This window comes from Lagenorhynchus albirostris, chromosome 4 (assembly GCF_949774975.1).
Source record: "Lagenorhynchus albirostris chromosome 4, mLagAlb1.1, whole genome shotgun sequence".
NCBI classification, from domain to species: Eukaryota; Metazoa; Chordata; class Mammalia; order Artiodactyla; family Delphinidae; genus Lagenorhynchus; species Lagenorhynchus albirostris.
The window spans coordinates 32,363,718-32,385,503 of NC_083098.1; the positions used below are offsets into that span (position 1 = coordinate 32,363,718).

At 49.0% G+C, this 21,786-nt stretch overlaps 1 protein-coding gene across 1 annotated transcript in view; it reads left to right on the forward strand.

The window, feature by feature from the left end:
* The window catches only part of FHDC1 (FH2 domain containing 1), a 38,619-nt gene extending 20,410 nt beyond the window's left edge, over positions 1 to 18,209 (forward strand). The window contains 12 exon segments of the mRNA XM_060147812.1: positions 1,621 to 1,706; positions 1,799 to 1,899; positions 4,634 to 4,704; positions 4,805 to 4,912; positions 7,042 to 7,112; positions 9,786 to 9,903; positions 13,413 to 13,577; positions 15,807 to 16,388; positions 16,390 to 16,828; positions 16,831 to 17,077; positions 17,079 to 17,183; positions 17,185 to 18,209. Coding sequence (XP_060003795.1) covers positions 1,621 to 1,706; positions 1,799 to 1,899; positions 4,634 to 4,704; positions 4,805 to 4,912; positions 7,042 to 7,112; positions 9,786 to 9,903; positions 13,413 to 13,577; positions 15,807 to 16,388; positions 16,390 to 16,828; positions 16,831 to 17,077; positions 17,079 to 17,183; positions 17,185 to 17,818 — 2,727 coding nt within the window. The 3' untranslated portion in view covers positions 17,819 to 18,209.
* The last annotated feature ends 3,577 nt before the right edge of the window (positions 18,210 to 21,786 follow it).

The window sequence follows — 21,786 nt, forward strand, 5'->3', positions numbered from 1 at the left end:
TTTTTGAACTGTTATTTCCTTTTTTTTTTTTTTTGCGGTACGCAGGCCTCTCACTGCTGTGGCCTCTCCTGTTGTGGAGCACAGGCTCCGGACGCGCAGGCTCAGCAGTCATGGCTCACGGGCCCAGCCGCTCCGCGGCACGTGGGATCCTCCCAGACCGGGGCACGAACCCATGTCCCCTGCATCGGCAGGTGGACTCTCAACCACTGCGCCACTAGGGAAGCCCTATTTCCTATTTTTCAAGAGGTTTAAAAATTAGGTTATTTTTATGGGCACCTAACATAATCCAGGGGGTGGAAGAGAGAAAGCTTTATGAAACATAGCAAAGTGGTAAGTGCTTACTGGGAACAGTTAGCTTCAAAGACAGGCTACCAGCTTTATTCTAGAAGTCTTTTTTTTAAATTGAAGTATAGTGTGTGTGTATTTATTTATTTATTTATTTATATTCAGACTCTTTTCTTTTATAGCTTACTACAAACTAGCAGTCTTAAGGTGCTCCTGACCATAAAGTGCTGTTGTTGGAAGACTCTCCATTACAGCAGACAGAGATGTGTTTTTTGGGTTGGTCCTGTATTCTCTGAGGGGAAGGCATACCTTGCTCTCTGATGCAGTTGGAGAACTTTCTCTTTGCCTGCATCCCTACTTGCTTAGCTGTTTGGCTATATTCCTACGTTGGAACTCTTTTTTTTTTCTTTACTACAGTTGAAGGAATATTTGTGTGTTTAATAACTTTTAGTATAACTTTTTACAGGAGTAGTACATGCTTATTGTGGACATTTTAGGAAATAAAAATGAGCAGCAGATGAAAATGATAATGACTGTGGTGATTGCCTCACCTAGCGTAGACGTCTGGTTTGTCTTGTTCCTGTGTTTGTAGTGTGTGCGTGGAGGGTTGGGGCATAGTAGACACTTCTTTTCTTAATTTACAGAATTGGGATCCACGGTACACACTCTTTATGTTACCTGATTTTTTTTCACAGGGGGAAATCTTGACACTGATCTTTCAATTGTTTAAGCCGTTTTCCTCTTTATCTTCCTGCTGGAGAGCCAGTGTGTACTCACCTCAACATCCAGTGATCCCTTCCTATAAAGCTACTAGATGTGAAGGAGGACTTGACCTCAGAAAGAAGATCTGTGTTAGACACCCTCCCCCAGTCTAAGTATCTTATATGCAAAATACTCAAAATAATAAGATTTTTTTCCTTTATGACTCAAAGGCTCTGCTATAGTGACCATCCAGTCTCTTCGTTCTTCTTCCAAACAGTGGTCTCCCTTCCAGATTATAACTTACAGAACGTTTTCATCCTTGGAACCGATCCCTTCCCTTTAGTAACCTCTCTGAGGATTCCGATGGCTCCAGCTTTCTGGTTCATGTGGGATTGTTTATGCCCGCATAAGTGACACAGCTGTCCTCTCCCTAATTTGCTTGTTTGCTCTTTTAAACAACAAAGTAGTAAGCGGTGATGATTCCCTTTTCTTAGGCTGACATTTTTATTAATTTGAATTTAGCACTGATATCCTTATTTTCCTAAAGGAATTCTAAGATGAAATTTAAAGTGATGTTCCATTTTAATCATTTGTCCTTTTTTTCTTGACCCCCCTTTCCCATCTGTCTTTTAGATAAAGAAACTAAAGGCATTTAGTGGAGACGTGGCCAAGCTGTCCCTAGCAGACTCCTTTCTGCACTGCTTAATTCAGGTGCCAAAGTAAGGATCACCCATCACTGTTCTTTGCAGAGTAAGGTTTTAAAATCAACAACGTCAAATTCTACACTGTAGCTGTACCTTTTGTCTTTCAGCTGTTCACTGCGGATTGAAGCCATGGTGCTAAAGAAAGAATTTTTGCCCTCTTGTTCTTCTCTATACACAGATATAACCATTCTAAGAACCGCTACAAAAGGTGAGTAAATACATGATGCTTTGTGTAATTTGATTTGATTAATCTTGGTAGCAGTTTATTTTTTAAAAACTGTTCAATTGAAAAATTAGATATGGAAAGTTCCATTTCTGATACGCTCTAAAAAGGGAAATGAGATGTTACCAGGGATGGTATTTAAAGTTTATTTCCATTTACTTTTCTGCCTCCCCCAGTTAATTAATTAACTGACCAATCAATCAATAATTAGCATATTCTCCTCCTGTAAAAGAAGGTTGCCTTCATCTCAAGCTTAGGCGTAAACCTTGTTGGTTGCAGCTTGCTTTTGTTCCTCTCCTAGATTAGCTTCCTGTGTATGTGTGTGGTGTGTGTGTGGTGTGTGTTGTGTGTGTGGTGTGTGTGCAGTGTGTATGGTGTGCATTTAGTGCGTGTGGTGTGTGCATAGTGTATATATGGTTCATGTTTTGTGTCTGTGGTGTGTATGTGGTGTGTGTGTGTGTAGTATGGTGTGTGGTGTATCTGTGTGTGTAGTATGTGGTGTGTGTGTAGTTGTGTGTCTGCATAGTATGTGGTGTGTGTATCGTTGTGTGTGTAGTATGTGGTGCGTGTGTAGTGTGGTATGTGGTGTGTCTGTGTGTGTAGTATGTGGTGTGTGTCTGGTGTGTGTGTAGTATGTGGTGTGTGTGTAGTGTGTGGTGCATGTGTAGTTGTGTGTGTAGTATGTGGTGCGGGTGTAGCGTGGTATGTCTGTGTGTGTAGTATGTGGTGTGTGTCTGGTGTGTGTGTAGTATGTGGTGTGTGTGTAGTGTGTGTAGTATGTGGTGCGTGTGTAGTTGTATGTGTAGTATGTGGTACGGGTGTAGTGTGGTATGCTGTGTGTGTGTAGTTGTGTGTATGTGGTGTGTGTATTATGTGGTGTGTGTTAGGTGTGTGCAGTATGTGGTGCATGTGTAGTTGTGTGTAGTATGTGGTGTGTGTGTAGTTGTATGTGTCTGGTGTGTGTGTAGTATGTGGCTGTGTGTGTAGTATGTGGTGCATGTGTAGTTGTGTGTATGTGGTGTGTGCGCTGTGTGTAGTTGTGTGTCTGGTGTGTGTAGTATGTGGTGTGCGTGTAGTGTGTATGTGGTGTGTGTGTAGTTGTGTGTGTCTGGTGTGTGTGTGCATGGTGGCGCGTGCTCACAGCCTGGGCCCGGGGCCAGCTGCCTGTCTCCTCCAGCGCTCTGGCCTCTGTTGGCTGCTGGGACCCTGCTCTTCCGGAAGCATCCTTCCTTCCGTCCTGACTCCTCCCCAGGCATCTCCTGTTCTTCTTCTACCAGCTTTCCTGATGTTTCTGCTCCAGTGGTGTCTTCTCCCACCCACGTCCCCTCCAGACTCTAACACCTGGTGGGCTCATTACATTTGAGAGTGAACAACTTGGTAATTTTTGCTCGCCCCTTGGATAGCCTCCTCAGGTTGCTCTAGTGTCTCATTCCATAGGGTTGGGAGCTTGCTTTCTGGCATGTACGGCACTGAGAATGCCGGCTCCAAGGCAAAGTCTCTGGTGCTCCCTGGCCCTCACAGTTTCCAGCATTCATCAGCTGGGATCTCCAGCCTGATTTCCTCCTGGTCACTTTCTGGGTTCCTAGTTATTGTGGTAGAATGTTTATTCCAATTTGGTTTTCTTGTTTAGTTGCTCTGACCTGTATTAAGTTTTTCTCTTCAGCTCATCATATTTTCTTCATTTTAGAGAAGAGACTAAGAATTAAGAAGAATTTTCCTCTTTCAATATAGAGGCCTTTTAAAATTTCTTCCTGTTTCAAGCCTAAAGCAGCAATTTTGAAAGGTCTCTCCTGTTCAAGTAGAGATGGGAAAATATGTTTCATATTGAGTGATGCAAATTTGTGGGCACGGTAGAAACGTTTCTTATCTGGTTACTCTTCAAAACCTGGCCTTCTTAGATAACACAGTATAGGCAGTGATCCAAGTGTAATTTTTTGAAAGTAATACCAGACTTAATGGAGAATATTAACTTAACAATATCATAGGTGACATTTTGTTACCTATATATACAGTAATTTTAATAATTAAATTTTCTTTTTAGCTTTTCAGATACATTAGCAATTTTTAATATTGTTTATTTGCGTAGGTGTGTGTACAAAAGACTTCGTGTTTAACGAACTAGTTTACCAATATGTGACAATGATAAGTTCCTTGTTAAACCTTTAAGCCAATCCAAATGAAATGTAGAGTTTTGAATAAAATGGAAAGATTCTCTGGGTACCTGCCGCTAAGGGTTGGAACTTTGCAAGTTATGTACCTGTCATTCCAGCCTGTTTATTTTTTATCTCCTCATAGCTCAGCAGCTAAGCAAAATGCTGTGCACTATTCGTTTTCATAGTCCGTAAATATAGTCTCAAAGGATATAAAGGAAACCATAAAGAAATAACTGCTGAGAGGAGATTATTCCTGTAACACAGTGTACTGCTTTTCCTAAGGCTTTTGTATTTTCCACTCCTTGAAAATTTTCATTATCAAAGTATGTGTGATACTTAAATGTCGTACATATTTGATTCCCAGTTGAACACTAGGATGTGCATCACCAGTAGCCAGGGGTACATTAGCTATACCGTGCAGTGTGCTACTTTGTTTGTTTCAGTCTTTTATACAGTTTAGGGTCAGAGCTTGCTTCAGACACACTTGAACTTGGATGTGGTAGCTGTCTCGTGTGTGTTTAAGCTGAAGCCTTCTCTAAGGTACCGTGGTGTGTTCTTTCTGACAGAGCTGATGTCATGTGAGGAACTACATTCGATATTACACTTGGTGCTGCAAGCAGGGAATATCATGAATGCAGTAAGTGAAGTTCAAAAAAAAATTTTAATGTTGTATTTCCAACTTTATTTGTCTGTCTAAATGTGTATATATATTTTTTCTTTTGATTTGTCTTCTTTAGGGAGGGTATGCTGGCAATGCAGTAGGATTTAAACTATCTTCTTTGCTCAAATTGGCAGACACAAAAGCAAATAAACCTGGGATGAATCTCCTGCACTTTGTTGCACAGGTATGTGGAAGTGATTGATACAGAGAGAGAATGTACGTTACCCACCCCCGCCCCCAAGGCAGTGAAGTTTTTCAGAGGTGTAAGGTGGCATCAGAGTCAGGAAAGGGCACCGTAGGTGCCAGGAAGGTTCTATTTGCGGATTCCTGAGTTGGGCTGCACCTGGGGTTACAGGCCTGGAGGGAAGTGGAGGGGTCGGGGGTGAGGCAGAGTGGTTGCTGGGGAATCTGGACTTCATGCTTTAGCCATGGGGAGCCAACAGAAGTTTATACACAGCACCATGGCCTGACCAGGTATGTTTTTGTTGCTAGGGAAATGAGGCAACGTGAAGGGTGGGTTAGAGTGGAGAGAGAATAGAAATAGGGGTACCTCTTGGTGGAAGTTGGCACTCATTGTTTGGCGAGAGTTGAGAATCAGAGTAATGGCCACGGGGATGGAGAGCAGGGGCCTGGGTGTTGAAACATTTCTGAGTTGACCTGACTAAATTTTTGACCCATTGTGTGTAAAGAGTGGAAGAGTCAGAGCAATGAGGGGATCACTTGCATATTTTCTTTGTGAACTGGGGGTTACAGGGCCTTGCCATTCACACAGGGTTTGGGGTCTGAACCCTGTCCATCAATTGCATTTTTGACTGGGTCTATGTGACACCCCAGTAACTAGTTATAAAGTCAGAGATGAGCCAAGGTCAGTTCTCTCTTTGTTGTTAAATTATCTCAAATAGCGAATTGTGTTGGTTTGTTTTTCCCATTGAATCTCCTTGTTGTTTTGACAGCGATCACATAGATACAGCTTCACCTGGGAGGAAAGCTGTGTTGCAGGCTTGTTTCAAGCATGAGTTTCAGAATAGAACAGAGAGATTTTTTTTTTTCAATCTATTTATCCCATTCATTTCATCCTTGACTGCGTTGGGTCTTCACTGCTGCACGCAGGCCCTCGCCAGTTGCAGCGAGCGGGGGCCACTCCTCGCTGCGGTGTGCAGGCCTCCCACGGCGGCAGCCCCTCTCGCCGTGGAGCACGGGCTCTAGGCGCGTGGGCCTCAGCAGTCATGGCATGCGGGCTCAGCAGCCGTGGCCCTCAGGCTCCAGAGTGCAGGCTCATCAGTTGTGGCTCACGGGCCCAGTTGCTCCACAGCATGTGGGATCCTCCCGGACCAGGGCCCGAACCCACGTCCCCCGCATTGGCAGGCGGACTCTCAACCAGTGCGCCACCAGAAAAGCCCGAACGAGGAGACTTTGACTTGTCCTTTATTAGCTGTACTTCCTCAGACAAGTTACTTAAGCCTTAAGTTCCTCAATTTCTCCATCTAATGATGGAAGGTAGTGATACCTCAAAGCTAGGTAATTGAGAAGGTGGAGGGAGATAATTCCAGAACGTGCTTATTAGCTCAGCGTTCCGAATATGGTAAGCCCTCCATAAACAATACACACTATTGTGACTGCATTCTTCAGAAGACAGAGGGCACATTGAACCTGGCACTAATTTGTGTCAATTTTCAGGGCATTGAAACCAGAAAATGTGTTTCACATCCCATGTGGATTGCAGCATCTCCTGGCTGCCCTTTTAGATCCCCATACCCAGGTGCTTTGTGTAGCTTGGTCCCTGCCCACGTGGGGAAGTTTCCTGAGTTGGTAACTGCCCTCTTCAGACCTGCCTTCTTTGTACCCTCTGAACAGATGAAGGATCCAAACACCCCCATGGCCTGTGCACCTTCTGATTGAACTCAGTTTGCAAACTGGTCTAAGAGCTGCACGTAGCTCGGTCAAGTGGAGGCATACGCATAGGTATGGGTGGTATTTCAGCAGGATCTATTGGATTCTCTTAAGAACAATGAGCCCTGCTAAGCCGCCGCCTCCTTCCACTGAGTCTTCATGCACATGAGTCGTGTTTCATGTCAGGATCAGTTGTTCTGGGAAGTTAAATGTTTCTTGAGAGTAGGAGAGTTCTGGTCAGTCTTACTAAGAATATCAGACTAAGAGTTCATGACTCAGTGAATTGCTTTGAATGTATCAAGCCTAAAAATGGGAACAGTGATTTTATGGTTCCTGTAAGCCCTGAAAAAATGTTCTCCGTATAGTGGACAAAATTCCAGTTTTATCCCTATATAGTGAGAGGAAATTCTGGTTTTGTTCCAGGAAGCCCAGAAGAAAGATGCCGTGCTTCTAAACTTTTCTGAAAAATTGCATCATGTTCAGGAGGCTGCTAGGTAAGCAAGGAAGAGGATTGTGAGAACAAGGTTTTTTGTTTTTTTTAACTACCTTCTGATGAAAACTGATGAATATTTTACAACTTCTGGATTCAGGTTTGAAATTTTAGAAGTTTTGTCTTGTTGAACTTTCAGACCTTCCTTTCATTTGGTTACAGAGGTATGTGTGCATCTTTGGAATTTGGGGGTTTTGAAAAATTAATCTTTATTTTTAATCTAAAAAACTCCTATTGCAGTCTATTCTAATGAATCTCATCAGTGTAAAAAAAAAATATATATATATATATATATATATATGGATTAAGAACTTCAGATACCTCCACACCCAAAAGATAGGGCTCAAAGAACCCAGCCTGTTACCTTGGGAGTTGGTATATATCAGGCAAGCTTCCAGGGCCATACATCACTGATTCCTTTAGAATCTAACATGGTACGTTTATTTTCTATTGCATTAAAAGAAGTTGGAACCATACCAAGGGCTGTGAAAGGATTTTGTTTTAGTCACTCAACTTTGCAGAGGGAGTATCTACCAAACATAAAGCTGTATTTACATCACTGTTTAGGATCACTTGTGATCCTAATATAGATGTGTATTTTAACATAGCTGTAATCTGTGTATACATGCTATTTTGAATCCTGTGCTTTTAAATTTATAATACATATGCATGCATCAGTGGTAAATGTTCAACGACCAGCTTTTTAGGGAGAAAAGTCCTGATTTGTAGCAACTGCTGATTTCCATGGCGTAAATACTGCTGCCGTGGCTGATCTCAAGCTCCCCATGGGGCACTACTGACTGTGGAGCTGGGGAGAGATACCCACAGCCACAGCTGCGTCCCATGAGCTGGCTCCAGCCCCTCACCTCACGTATCAACCCAGTGCATGTCATCTGCTTGTTATCTGAGGGACCCTATCCAGTTGGGACAGCTGTGAACTGTATGCATAAACACATGAACCACAGCTTTCTAAGCCCCACCCCGCCACTGGCCCGCAGCTCAGTGTTACTGACTGCAAACATCCAACCACAGATGACATGTCTTTCCCAAAGTGAGATTATCCATCCAACGATGTAAACAGTTCATAGTTCGTATTTACAGATCACCAGAGTGTTCTCCCCAAAGAATGAGCATTTTCAAAGATGCAAACTGTTTTGGTTTCTGAATTACTAACAAATTTGTGTGGGAATATTTTTTCCACTTCCTAGTGTGGAAATGTTTCTAAGAGATACATAGAGAAATAACCGTTCCATTTCTGGTCAGAGTTAGATGGGGAAAGTTAGCTAGATCTTGTCTTAGAAAAAACTTACTTACTAAGGTTATTTATTTGAAATGGAAAGTGAAGTACAAACAGGTCATAGGTGGGTGCCAGTGACCAGTGAAGGTGGAATACTTTTTTTTTTTTTTTTTTTTTTTTTGCGGTACGCGGGCCTCCCACTGCCGTGGCCTCTCCCGCCGCGGAGCACAGGCTCCGGACGCGCAGGTTCAGCGGCCATGGCTCACGGGCCCAGCCATTCCGCGGCACGTGGGATCTTTCCAGACCGGGGCACGAACCCGTGTCCCCTGCATCAGCAGGCAGACTCTCAACCACTGCGCCACCAGGGAAGCCCTATTTTTTTTAATAAATTTATTTATTTTATCTTTGGCTGCGTTGGGTCTTAGTTGCTGCACACAGGCTTTCTCTAGTTGTGGCGAGCAGGGGCTACTCTTGGTTGCGGTGTGTAGGCCTTTCCTAGTGGTGGCTTCTCTTGTGGCGGAGCACTAGCTGTAGGCACACGCTTCAGTAGTTGTGCCATGTGGGCCCTGTAGTTTTGGCTCACGGGCTCTAGAACACAGGCTCAGCAGTTGTGGCGCATGGGCTTAGATGCTCTGCAGCGCGTGGGATCTTCCCAGACCAGGGCTCGAACCCGTGTCCCCTGAGTTGGCAGGCGGATTCTTAACCACTGCACCACCAGGGAAGCCCCCGAAGGTGGAAAACTATTGCATAAAAAAAAAGTTAGAATTGATCAATGGAAGCATGAGAGCATCTTGATTTATGAATTTGCTAATTGAATTCCACCTGGATTTAGGTTTCATCTATTCGCTTTACCAGGCGACAGAAACATCATTCATGCTCTATTAATCTGAGTGTGACATATGTAATAAAAGCCTTGCCATCAATTCCACCATTTCTCCGCAGAACTGTTAGCTGTGTGTCAGTTCTCTCTAAGACACAGAGTGCTGACTCTGGTTGCCTGTGGCGAGCAACATGCAGTCTGTGTAGTGTCTCCGTATCACCCTTAATATCCCGTTTATCAGCATGCTCTGCCTTGCTTTTCATGGGTTAGAGCTTTTGTATTTGCGTTTCATGGCCAGAGGAAAGTCTAAGTATCTGAGTCCTGCCGAATTCTAATGCTGATGGCATAAAGATGTTCAGACCTAGTTTTTGAAAAGCTTCACAATTCCCATGCTTTCGGCTATCTCACCAGCAAGAACAAAATTACAGCCTGGTCTTTGAACCAGTGTGTGTCTTTAGGAAGGAATCGCTTCTTAAGGAAACATAGGAGGAAACTCTAGATACAGAGGTCGGTAGACAATCACGGTAGCTCTCCCTTCTGTTTCCAGGGTCTTGTTTGATGTACCTGCGTGACACCTGGCCTCCTGTGCCAGGTACCCACTCTCCCCTTTCTTCTTTCAGATTATCTCTGGATAACACAGAGGCAGAGCTGCACTCGCTCTTTGTCAGGACAAGATCTCTAAAGGAGAACGTCCAGCGGGATGGTGAGCTCCGTCAGCAGATGGAAGATTTCCTTCAGGTGTGTGTATGATTCGAGTCAGTCCCCCTGATCTCATCTTCAGCAGCCCCTCAAGGCTGGTTACCTTTGCAGGGCTGTTGGTGGAAGCAGCAGGTTCCCATGCATATTTTTTCCCCCAAGTCGGTAAAAGGAAGTTTGTATTTCGGTGCCCAGCCTCTGCTGGGTTGGTTTTGTGGCAGAGGGTATTGAATATGGTCTAACCCTGAGGCTTTGGTTAGGGACAGGGTCTCTGTTTGTCTCTGCTCTGTCTGCATGATGGCATCGCCTGCGAGTGAACTGGGATCCCTTATGCTTACACTTGGCAGCAGTCTGGCAACTTTAGAAGGTTTTGCTTCTAAAGCACGGCTCAGGAGTTCCTGTCTCCCACTCGAACTTCTGGACACCAGTAGGAAGTTCCACGGAGATCGTTAAAGACACCTGGGCACTTGGGCTGTTGTTCCTTCAGTTGTTTGTGTGGCAGAAACAAGCTCCGTTTTGGCATGTTTTATAGGGAGGGCAGGAGGACACACCAGAGTCGGTGCCTCTCACCACCCCAACTGCACCAGCCCCACAGGGCGTGGCAGGAGCTGTTCGGAATAACATCAACAAAACCCAGCAGAGAGAACATGTTTGTGACAGCTCACTGTGACTCACTAATCACAGTCTGACATACTTCTTTTATCTTCCTTATTTTGTAAAAAAGAAAAAAATGGTGGCGCCTTTTCATGCTTTCAGTCTTCAGGGAAATGGTGTGCTGCCTTCAGTGTCAGGGCTTCGAGGCTCATGAGCTGGAATCAGTGAGGCAGGGCTGCCCTGGGCGGTGGAAAGGGACCAGTGCTTTTGAGGGTTGGACCAACCTCAGCCTCCCCTCACTTCCTTGTAATGAAGTCACATCAAATGCTGTGAGCTGCAGCTCCCGTCAGTGAACATTTGATTTTGTTTGGCTCTGCTGGGAGTTTGTTTTTATTATTAAACACATGTTCTGTATTTTCTTTCATATGTCACTAAACTCTAATTTTCCCTTAAAAGTGCACAGATTTTCTTCTCAAAGTGAGACAACAAAGCAAACACCACCACGGAATCATCTAACATTAGCTAGGAAAACACTCAGCAGTAAAGACAAATGGGACAAATCCAGAAATTCAAGGGGAAGGCCTGTCACACATTGGGAGAAGGATTCTGGAGGTCTCATTTCTCAGTTCTTATATTAAATGTTAATCTCTTATGCTAAATAGTAGCACAGAAAGGCTTATGATGCAAATCTACACCCCCGGACTGTTCTTCAGAAGCAACCTTGTTTTCACTCTAAACTCGTCCTCCTGGTAGTCATCTTTCTCTCTCTATGTAAACTGTTCCACACAGCTATTTATTTTTCTTTTTTAAGTTCACTTTCTTTTTAAATGGGGGAAATACAATTTTTTTTAATTTTTAATTTTTTTTTGCGGTACGTGGGCCTCTCACTGTTGGGGCCTCTCCCGTTGCGGAGCACAGGCTCCAGACGCGCAGGCTCAGAGGCCATGGCTCATGGGCCCAGCCGCTCTGCGGCATGTAGGATCCTCCCGGACCGGGGCACAAACCCGTGTCCCCTGCATCGGCAGGCGGACTCCCAACCACTGCGCCGCCAGGGAAGCCCGGAAAAATACAACTTTTTAAGTTAGGTTATGGTCCGGCCACGAAGGGGTCTGAATGCCAGTCTGAAAACTTTGCTCTCTAAGCTATGGTGAACCATTTTTGAGCAGAAAAATGACAGGAACATAGTTTTGCAGATCTGGTTCAGTGTTTTGACCCTTTGGGTGAGAGGTACCAAGTGTACTGGTGTGGAACTTTGGTCCACAGCAGACAAGTTTGAGCTGGAAAGTTGAGATTGCTGCGACAACTGCCAATCTGTCATTCATGCTTTGCCAGTGTTGCTTTGGACTTTCTCATCTGTGGCCTTAACCATGAGGAAAGGGTTCAGCAGCTAGCTCTTGGCAAACAACTCTGAGCGTGGTGGCTTTTCAGGTCCTATTCGGAATGTTTCACTTTCCCGAGTCCTAAGGGGACTGCGAGCGCTCAGGCACTCTCCCTGTCCGCCACAAGATCTGCGATGAGACATCTCAGGTGGAGTAAGCTCCCATGAAGATTCTTGTCAAAGTCCTGTTTTTCTGCAGTTGAGCTGTTCTTGGCTGGAATTCACCTTTCACCCTGTGTGAGAATGACAGGCAAAGATTTAGCCTTCCATTAATACCCTTCTCTCCTCGAAGAAAAATTCAGCGTGAACGCACACACTGCCTCAGGTTACTGACTCAGATGGTTACTTTCTCTGGCATTTGGTTTCCTAAATAGTTTTGGTTTCCTGCTACCTCTCGAATGTGCTTAGTGGAAGAAAAGCGTTTTGAAGGGGGTTAGTGTGTGGGTGGGTGGGAGGGGATGCGTCTTCTCGGAATTTCTCCTGAGACTCTCTTTAGTGTTCAAGCAGTGAGCCCATCCGCCAGGTGGGCAGCCCGCAACTTCACTATTTCCCATGCCCAGTCCTCCACCCAAGAATTTTCTCAAATAGAAGTGTGATTTCGTAAAGGAATATACCTTCTTCATATAAGCCTTGTTATCCAGTGAAAGAGAAAGCACCGTCAGGCTTCAGCGTGACCCCAAATGCCGTCTCCCCGGGGCTACATCTACCTGCTGCTTCCTCACCTCAGCTCAACAGGAAATGTCACTGAGCTGCCGTCGGGGACATTTGCTTGTGCCTTTGGCCCTGGGGATCCCCATCCGGAAGGGGCTGGGGCTCAGCAGAGGAGAGCGGGCTACCTTCGGCCGCACCGCATTGCTGCAGTACTTGAGCCTATATGGGCCTTGGAGACGTTGTCCTAGAAGAATTAGGAAAAAAACAAAGAGGCCAAGAGGACTGATTTGTATAGGGCAGTAGTTCCAAGCCACGGGTACCCATCAAAACCTCCTGGGAGTTTTAATAAAGTAATGGCAGGTCCACCCCAAATCTACTGAATGGCTTGGGGGTGAGGGGTGCAAGTGTGGGCCATAGACAGAGCTGACTCGGATAAGAAGCCCTGGCTGGGCATTTGTCCCTGCGGGGGTGACACTGACCCTGATAGAGCTCATTTGGGGGTACGTTTAAACCCCTCTCAATGGGGCAGACCTCTGAATAAGACAACTGGTCAATATAAGTGACTTTTGGGACCCTGAAGTAGACCCTTGGCCCAGTATAAGCCTCAGTCATGAGAGAAGGAAGAACAGATACAGACAGATGCAGGGTTTTCCTTAACAACACTAACTGCACTCCCGTGCCATGTGTCCAGTGACTTTACAGGGGAACATTTGGTCGGTGGCATCCTCCAGCTTAAAGCTCTCCAGTCTCCTGTGGCTCTCAGGCCTTGCGTAGGGGTTCCCCTCGCTTCCCCAAGGTGTTGTTTGGGGTGAACTACTCTCCTGTCAGCTCTGAGGGACGTGCAGTGAGACCTGAAACTGAACCCCAGGCACCAGGCAGCAGGCCGAGCGCTCGCCTCAGCGTGTGCTGTTTGTCCCCTTCCCCGCAGTTCGCCCTGGGAAAGCTGGCGGAGCTGGAGCGCTGGAAGCAAAAGCTCCAGGACGAGGCCCACACCCTCATCGACTTTTTCTGTGAAGACAAAGACACCGTGAAACTGGACGAGTGCCTTCAGATATTCAGAGACTTCTGTGTCAAATTCAACAAAGCAGTGAAGGTACGGCTCTGTGTTTTCTGAGTTGTCAGGATTTTTCTTTTTCCTCTGCCTGTGGTGGAAAGGTGCTTCAGCAGCTCCGGGGCATCAGGAAGGTCTGGCCCAGGCGGTGTTGCCCGGCTGTCGCTTGTGATTCCGGGGAAGGGCTCTGCCGTCTCAGCCCCGAGCCTTTCCCTGTTGGCAGGAGTCTATTGTTTGGCTGCCTTTGCTACTTAGCTGCTCATTCCTACGCTCGCTCTGATGCCCTAAAAGCATTTTGTTAGGTTTTTTTAGGATGGCAGTCACGATATTAAGACGCCTCTTTGAAGATCCTCCCCCCTTCCCAGGAGACACTTTCCTCTTTCAGGGGGACCTTTGTCGCAGCGGGATGATGGGAAGGTCCTCACTCCCCTGTTTTAAGCTCCATAGCTATTGCCAGGGGTTGGCATCTGGGGAACCAGGCTGTCCTCGGCCAGAGTGGGCTTCAAAGTGCCCTGATAGTGAGGGAGTCTGCTGCTGTCTGAACATGACTGCTGCTTTCTTGCCCTTCAGCCTCCGGGTCCAATAATCTCTGAGTTCATGCAGAAGCCACAAAACTCTTTGGGTTGCTTGGCTTTTTTTTTTTTTTTTTGCGGTACGTGGGCCTCTCACTGCTGTGGCCTCTCCCGTTGCGGAGCACAGGCCCCGGACGCGCAGGCTTAGCGGCCATGGCTCACGGGCCCAGCTGCTCCGCGGGATCTTCCCAGACCGGGGCACGAACCCGTGTCCCCTGCATCGGCAGGCGGACTCTCAACCACTGCGCCACCAGGGAAGCCCGGGTTACTTGGCTTTGCAAATAAAACTTTCATCTGTCAATTAAAAGCAAAATAACATCCCATCATTTCAGGTGCTGGTAAGGAACCAAGTACTCGTGGGTCACCTCTTTCCCTGTATTTTAAGTACAGATGTGTCCTTAGCTGCATTTCTCTGAGGGGTTGCTCAGACATCTCCCCAGCCCTAAGTGAGTCGCTGGAGTTCTCAAGCTGCCTTTCTCTGTCCAGTGAAGAGGAGGCTGAGCCTGTGGCCACGATTCCTCTCCCCCGTCCAAGCAGTGAGGTCAGCAGGCGGAGGCGCTGGTGGGCGGTAGCCGCCAAATTGGCTCTTTCCGAGGCCCTCGCTCCCAGTCAGAATTCTCCAGGCCCATGAGGCCACCTGTATGATGCTCTCAGCCCCGCTGTCCTGAGAGCCAGGAGCTGGCCCCATGCCCTCCCACAGGCAGCCTTGAAAGGAGAAGACCCGGGACCTTGGGGAGCCCGAGGGCAGAGCTGCAGGAGGAGCCCAGAATTTCCGGTCAGAGCCAGAGCCTCTCAGAAACTTGGAAGGGAAAGTCCACTGTCTGAGGAAATTGATTTTCAAGTAAAAAGCGCCAATGATAGCAGATTTGGGTGCGACATCTGCACGTTTATGTGACACGAGTATATTTAAGGACAGTGAAGCGTGCTTTGGTGTGTGCATTTGTTCCGGTTCGGTTTGTGGCGGGAGGGCTGGCTCCTTGGAGCAGGGAGACAGGTAGAAAGATTTGTAAAGCAAATCCTCCTCTCCGATTGTGGGAAGTGGGTGGGGCACAAGGGACAGAGCCTCGGTGGCATTTCTGGTGTTTCTTTACCAGGGAGCATTCAGAGAACACAGATTGAAAGGCATCTCTTAATGCCCTGAGTCTACCTTTATGCGTCCAAATCACTGTTAAGTAGAATGTGTGCACATGAGTGTGTATGTGTGTAGATGTTTCCATGCAACACAGATTCTTTTAACACCCGTTGTATTTTTCTCCCTGCTCTTGCCTAAATAGCACTTTCCTGGAAGTCCTTTCTCTCCTGCCCTGCTTAGAAACCAAGTTGGGTTTCCTCTGAGTTGAGGTCTCGGGCATGTGTGGAATCACAGCCCACACTGAGGGCACGATGCCTTGACTGGAAGTTGGGCCCAGGGGATCTGATGACAACTTTAGGCAGATGGTTGGGGCCAGACCTAGTGTGCACGCCCGGCCACGCCCACGTTGTTTGCAGAGAACAGAGGCCTCCATCCCTCCGGGCACACAAGCACTGCAAACACACATTCGCATGCAAACACAGGCTGTCTCCCTTGGTGAAACAAATGACCCAGGTCTCTCCTCCAGCCTGTGTCTCTCAGTGGGGTCTTAGGGTAGCTGTCTCTGGAACTGCACTTGGGTCCCACGTGTCTCATGCATCTTCTGGCTTCTCTCCGTCCCTCCTTCAGGACAACCACGACCGCGAGGTGCAGGAGCTGAGGCGCCTGCAGCGGCTGAAGGAGCTGGAGCAGAAACGGCATTTCTGGCCGGCTGGGGAGCTTGGATTCGGCCGGAGCAGCAGTGAGAATGACGTGGAGCTGTTGACTAAGAGGGGCGTGGAGGACCTGCCGCCTTTCCTGCACTCCAGGCCCATCAGCCTCTCCTACCGGCCCCCCAACACCCGCCGCTCCCGCCTCTCCCTGGGCATCGTGGCCGACCGGGAGCTGCTGACCTTCCTGGAGAGCTCCACTGACAGCCCCGAGGAGCTCAAGTTCCACAGCTTGCCCCGGAGCTGCCCCTGGCAGGCCCCGGCCAGCGGAGCCCGGACGGAGCCTGGAGGACAGAGGGACCAGGGCTCCAGCCCAGCACACAGACCTCCGGTCTCGGAGGGCCAGGAGGAAACCCCCCACCCCACCTCCGCTTGGCCGGGGCAGCTCCCGGCGCCCCGACCTGAAGAACCCGCCCCCGCCTTACCCCGGGTTCGGCGCAATGGGGTCAGCATCCTCCGAAAGAGGAACAGCGAGCCCGTGGGCCTGGGTTCCGTGCGGTCCCCCTCCACTTTCGCCGTTGGCTCTAGGGATTAGGGAGCATGAGCTGGTGACGGGTCTGGCCCAGTTCGACCTCCAGGCTGCCAAGGGCCCGGAGGAGCTGGCCCCGCTGACCGTAAATGACTTCAGCCCAATGGAGCTGGCGCCCGTGGGGGCTGAGAACCCGCAGTCCCTGGGCGCCAGCAACGGCAGCCCGACGCCCGTGGGCAGAGGTGCCCAGGGGGGTCCCAGCCCGGCCCCGGGGGATGGCAGCGCTGCCCCGGATGAGCCCATCAGCGCGGCTCCAGTATCTGAGGGCAGCAGCAACCCCGAGAACCAAGATCCTGGGTCTCTGTTCTACATCTCGGACACCACCGACTGCTCGCTGACCCTGGACTGCTCGGAGGGAACCGACTCCAGACCCGAAGCGGGGGACCCGGGGGAGGGGGGCGACGGGGAGGGCTCCGGGCTGGGGAGACGGGCGGCAGCCAGGTCTCCTCAAACCTTGCCTGCCACCCTCCTGCGGAGGCTCCCACTGCCGCCTCCGCCTCCGGCGGCTCCCTCTCAGGGAAGAGCGAGCCGGACAGCAAGGGGGGCGTGCCCAAGGACAGGCCGGCCAGAGGGAGGGAGGTGATGGCCCCGAAGAGAAGCCCCCTCAAAGACGCGTCGACGGGGGCGTCCAGGGCTGGGCCTGCCCGGCGGGGGCGCGGCAGCGGCGGGGCCGGTGCGGACGCTGACGGGCTGGGAGAGCGAGAGCATGCGCAAGGTCGTGCCCATTTCGCGCTCCGGCCGCGCCCCCCCACCCGGCAAGCGCGCCCCTCGCGAGGGGCCCCGTCGGCGCTAACCCGCCGGCGCCGCTGTCGCGCCGCAGCTCGGTGCTGGGGACCCCGAACGCGTCGCCCGGGAGGCCTTCGACGGCGGTCCGGCCCGGGAGGGAGCCCCCAGCGCCAACCAGGAGCTCCTTCAGGAAGCCCAGCGCCAAGCCCCTGCGCAATGTTCCACGGCAGAAGCCCGAGGAGAACAAGATCTGCCGCTCCGGCTCCCAGGGCCCCGACAGCCCCGAGGAGCCGCCCCGCGCCCCGCCGGCCCCCAGCGCGCCCCGTGGCCCGGCCCCGGTCCCCAGCTTCGCCCGCAACACGGTCGCCTCCTCGTCTCGGTGCCAGAGGACCGACTCCCCGTCTGTGGCCAGATCCCCGGGCCTCACCCGGACCGTGTCGCAGCGGCAGCTGAAGGTGAAGGGTGGCCCCGAGGACGCCGCCCCCAAGGACAGCGGCGCCCTGCGGCGGGCCGGCAGCGTCCGCGCCCCCCGGAAGGGGCCCGAGTCAGCCGAGGGCCCCGGAGACAGCGCCCAGGCCCCGCCGAAGGGCCGCGGGGCCGGGGAAAGGGCCTCCTTCCGGCTGAAGGACGCCTGTCGGGGGGCGCTGGGGAAGGGGCTCCATCCCTTGTGGAAGTGAGAGGCGTCCGCGCTCCCCGCTCGCGTCCTGGGGTTCGGGTGGTGAGGACTGATTTCTGCGAAAGGCCGACCCCGAATGTCTATTCCACATAAAGTCCGCCGGGGCCACCTGCCAGTGCTCCTGTCACCGAAGGTGCAGCCGTGGGGCCCGCCCACCATGCCGCGCTGACTCTGGCTGGATGAACTGCCGGTCGGACGTCCTGCCGCCACGGGTAGGCATCCCCACCCGCGCCCCGGAGGTGGACCAGGCGGACCCCGTCTCCCAAACAGACCACAGAGACCCGTGAACGACTCAGACGAGGAAAATGACTTTCCTATGTAACAAGTAAAGAAGATTTGGGGCCAGTTTTTATGTATCAATGACTTATTTTTTAATATAAAAATTAAACGTTGTTTTAGTTGGTTCCTTTCACGGAGTGAGAATGCGGCCCAGGGGGGGAAACGGTGAAGATGTTTTTATCTTCCTGTGTTCCCTGGCCTCAGGGTTCCACCTGCCCACCCTGTGCATAGCTGGCAACTGGACTTCCGCAAGACCTTGGGTGTTCTGTGGTTGGCCCCGTCTTCCTGAAGACTTTCTTCTTTGCTCGCCTCACCCTGCTGACCTTGGTGAGGGTTTGGGTGTGGACAGGAGGGAAAGTGAGACTGGTGGACGGAAATCGGGTGCTCCTGTGTGTTGGGGCAGGCACCGTGGGCAGTGGGGCAAGTCTCCCCTGCAGATGGGTGGCAGCCCCTGGGAGAATGCTGAAGCTTCCAGAGTTTAGAGCTGCCATATTTTGATGGCAGGTCATCAGGGACTGTTCAGCTGAGCACATCTTTCCCGTTGTGTTTTCTCATTTGAGTATCTGTTGTAAAACTGAGTGAAGGCTGCTATGACTTGTGTTCGCTCTAGTTACAGGGAAGAAAAAACCCTTCAGTCTCCCACTCTTTCCTTTGCTAATGTGACCTGGAGCCTAGAGAGAAGCTCTCTCCTCTCACCTCTCTCCCTCTCTCTCTCTCTCTCTCTCTCTCTCTCTCTCCTCTCTCTCTCTCTCTGTCTCCTCTCTCTCTCTCTCTCTCCTCTCTCTCTCTCTCTCTCTCTCGATACTTTTTAATGTTGCTGTCTGTTCTTTGGTACAGTGGTTTTAAATCCTGAGAAAAACCAGATCAAGTTTTTAAAAACAGACCAAAAAAAATTGCTTTAAGAAGATTTTATATTATCAGGAAATTTTTTGGAAAAAAAAAGTCAGGCTTCATTCAAAAGAAAGAGGAAAACATGTACTATTTCTACTCAGTGCCAGTTCACTATTTCCCTCTGACTAATTGGGAAATGGGGGAATTCTTGAAACTTTTTTGTTATTTAAAAATTGCCCCCCCCATTTTTTACTTTTGATCACTTGTTAGTGAAACTTTGTTTTAGATCTGACAGCGGTAGGTGGATTTCGGCAAATATAATGTATTTGTGATGAATCCATATGGTCGATGTTACAGTCTCCCTCCTGTAGAATGTTGCCTTCCATTCAAATTAATTGGAAACTCTGAGCTTCCATAAGTCAGCTAAATTGAAAAGGTAAACTTCATGGTTGAAGAAGTAAGGCACTTGACCACAAAACCTCTTGTAAAAGCAGCCCTCAGTACGTATTTCCAGTGCTCCACAAAGATGAATCCTGAGCCATTTTTCACCATCTCAAAAAGCCTTAAAAATCATGTATTTAACCATGCAGACAAAAATGTTCAAACCATAGGGCCTGTGAAAGAGGTCAAAAGTTTGTGGATTTGTGGGTAGTGCCAGGGTCGGGGCGCCTTGGCGGGACCCTAGAAACTGGGGGCAGAGTCCCTGTTCCATCACTGATGCTGTGTGGTTTTGGCAAGTCCCTCCCTCTTCTTAATCCTTTGTTTCCCAGTCTGCAGAAGTAGGGGCATGGCCTCGATCATGGTCTTCAAGGGTCCTTCCAACTCCAAGAGTCCAAGTCATCATGAACAACCAAGGACCCATGTGTGCCCTGGGATCAGCTTCCAGAACTAACCCCCAGCATCTCTACAGCAGAGGTCTCACATAAAGGGCCACTCAGAAGAAAGCACCTTCAGAATGAGTTGTTGCTTTGATATCTAATAAGCTGAGTTTCCTGAGAAGTGGTGTTTTGCTTAGCCCTATGGACAGCTTGTATGCATCTGTGTGAACAGGTGATCATTCTATTACCTTTTATTGGTAGTAAGCTTGGAAAAATAATTTAAATGTATAATGCAGAACTGTAAATAAGTTTCTATATGAATTTAAGATAAACTGAATGTATTTAAAGGTCCACTTATATGTCCTTTTATGTAATGTGTAGTTTAATAAAGTTCCTGTTTATGGGATTTGTGTTTTCTCCTTGGCTGCTTCTGTAGATACGTGTGCTGTGTGATCCCAGTAAGAGAGTGTGTCGTTTCCTGCACACAGAGAAGGCGGGTTGCAGGAGGTGCCAGAGGGCTGGGATACAGCAGTCCTATCTTCAAAGGGCTCGAGAGCCGAAATTCAGCTGTTGATGTGTATCTTCTTGGGAGCACAGAACCTGCATTTAACCGAAGGCCCAGGGAGTGGGCCTTGCGCCAGACCTGGGATGTGGGCATGCATCTGACACGTGGGCCATGCGTGGAATGCTCAGCACCTCATACACGCTTACATTGTTCCATGTTGTGGACCAAGCTTTGTGTAATCTCCGTGGGGCCAGCAAGTCTGGATCTGCTCCTGTGTGTTCTCATGTGTTTTGGCTCAGGACACTGTTGGGAAATAGCAGCTCACCTCTGTGGCTGCCTCAGGAATAAGAGAGGGAGGGAGGTGTGCTTTTATTTGAAACACAGTGTTGGTTTCAAAAGGGGGATTGTGTGTAAGATGAGCCTCATACCTTGGGGTTTCCTATCAAGTTTTAGTCCTAGCTACTCTCCCAGTTTAGCTGACAGTGGGTTAGAGGAAGATCCCAGGGTCAGGCAGCAACGGATGAGAGAGTAGATGGCTCACAATGTCCTCATTGTGAGTTGCTGCCCCGTGGACATCTGTAGCCTGGTTTTGCTTGGGTTGTAAGCAGTTTGGGGCACTGGACCCCTCCCTCTACCATCATCTCTGCAGTACCAGGGCTTACTGACCCAAACCAAAGCAAGGCCTTTTATTTCCACAGTGAGTCTCAAGAAGTTTTCTTTATACTCTTTATTTTATGGCTTTCACAAGGAACCTGGGTTCTAGTATTCCTCCCGAAGATACTCGTTGAAACCAGGGACCGCAATTTCGTCATTGTTCATCAAGAGTCTGCATGTTTATATATTATGGCCAGAGGCTCCAGAGTGGTTTGGTAGAACTATTAATTCAGGCTTCCGAGGTGCACAAGTCCACCACCTTCTGCCTCTGAGGATGAAGGATCCTTCCTCTATCTCCTCCCATCTGGCAGTGATGACATTGTGCAATTTCACAGAATTTTCTATTGAAACTTAAACTTCAGTCTTTTGCTTTATGCTTCCGTCATGCCAAAAAAAAATAGAAGAGATTTTTTTTTTCGGTGTATGTGTCCCCAAACTGTAAATACATATGCCAAATTTGGCATAAACGTATAAGCCAAATTTGAATATGAGACATTGCAGCTGGTCACTCACTAAGTACTTCTTAAAATTGTTTGGGCCCTGAGCACAAACAAAACGGGTGACAGTGGGTCTGCAGAGCCATCCTATTCAGCACCCATGGAACCACAGTGCATAGCTCGGAATGAATCCTGCGCAGACTTGAAAACAGAACCCAGAGCAGCCTCTCCCTGGGGGTGTTTTCATCTGCAAACATCTTCCAGTAAAATGCTCTATGGCTCATTAGATCGCCTCAGTGAAGACAAAGGTAACATTCTTGTGGTTGTAGAAAGTGGCTTTTCTGTCTTCTAGGCCAGAGCCCTGCAATGAGGTTTTGGCTTTGTGGTTGGTAGGTAGGACAGTTGGACCCCACTGCAGGAGGGGTCACGGCCCTAAGCAACATTC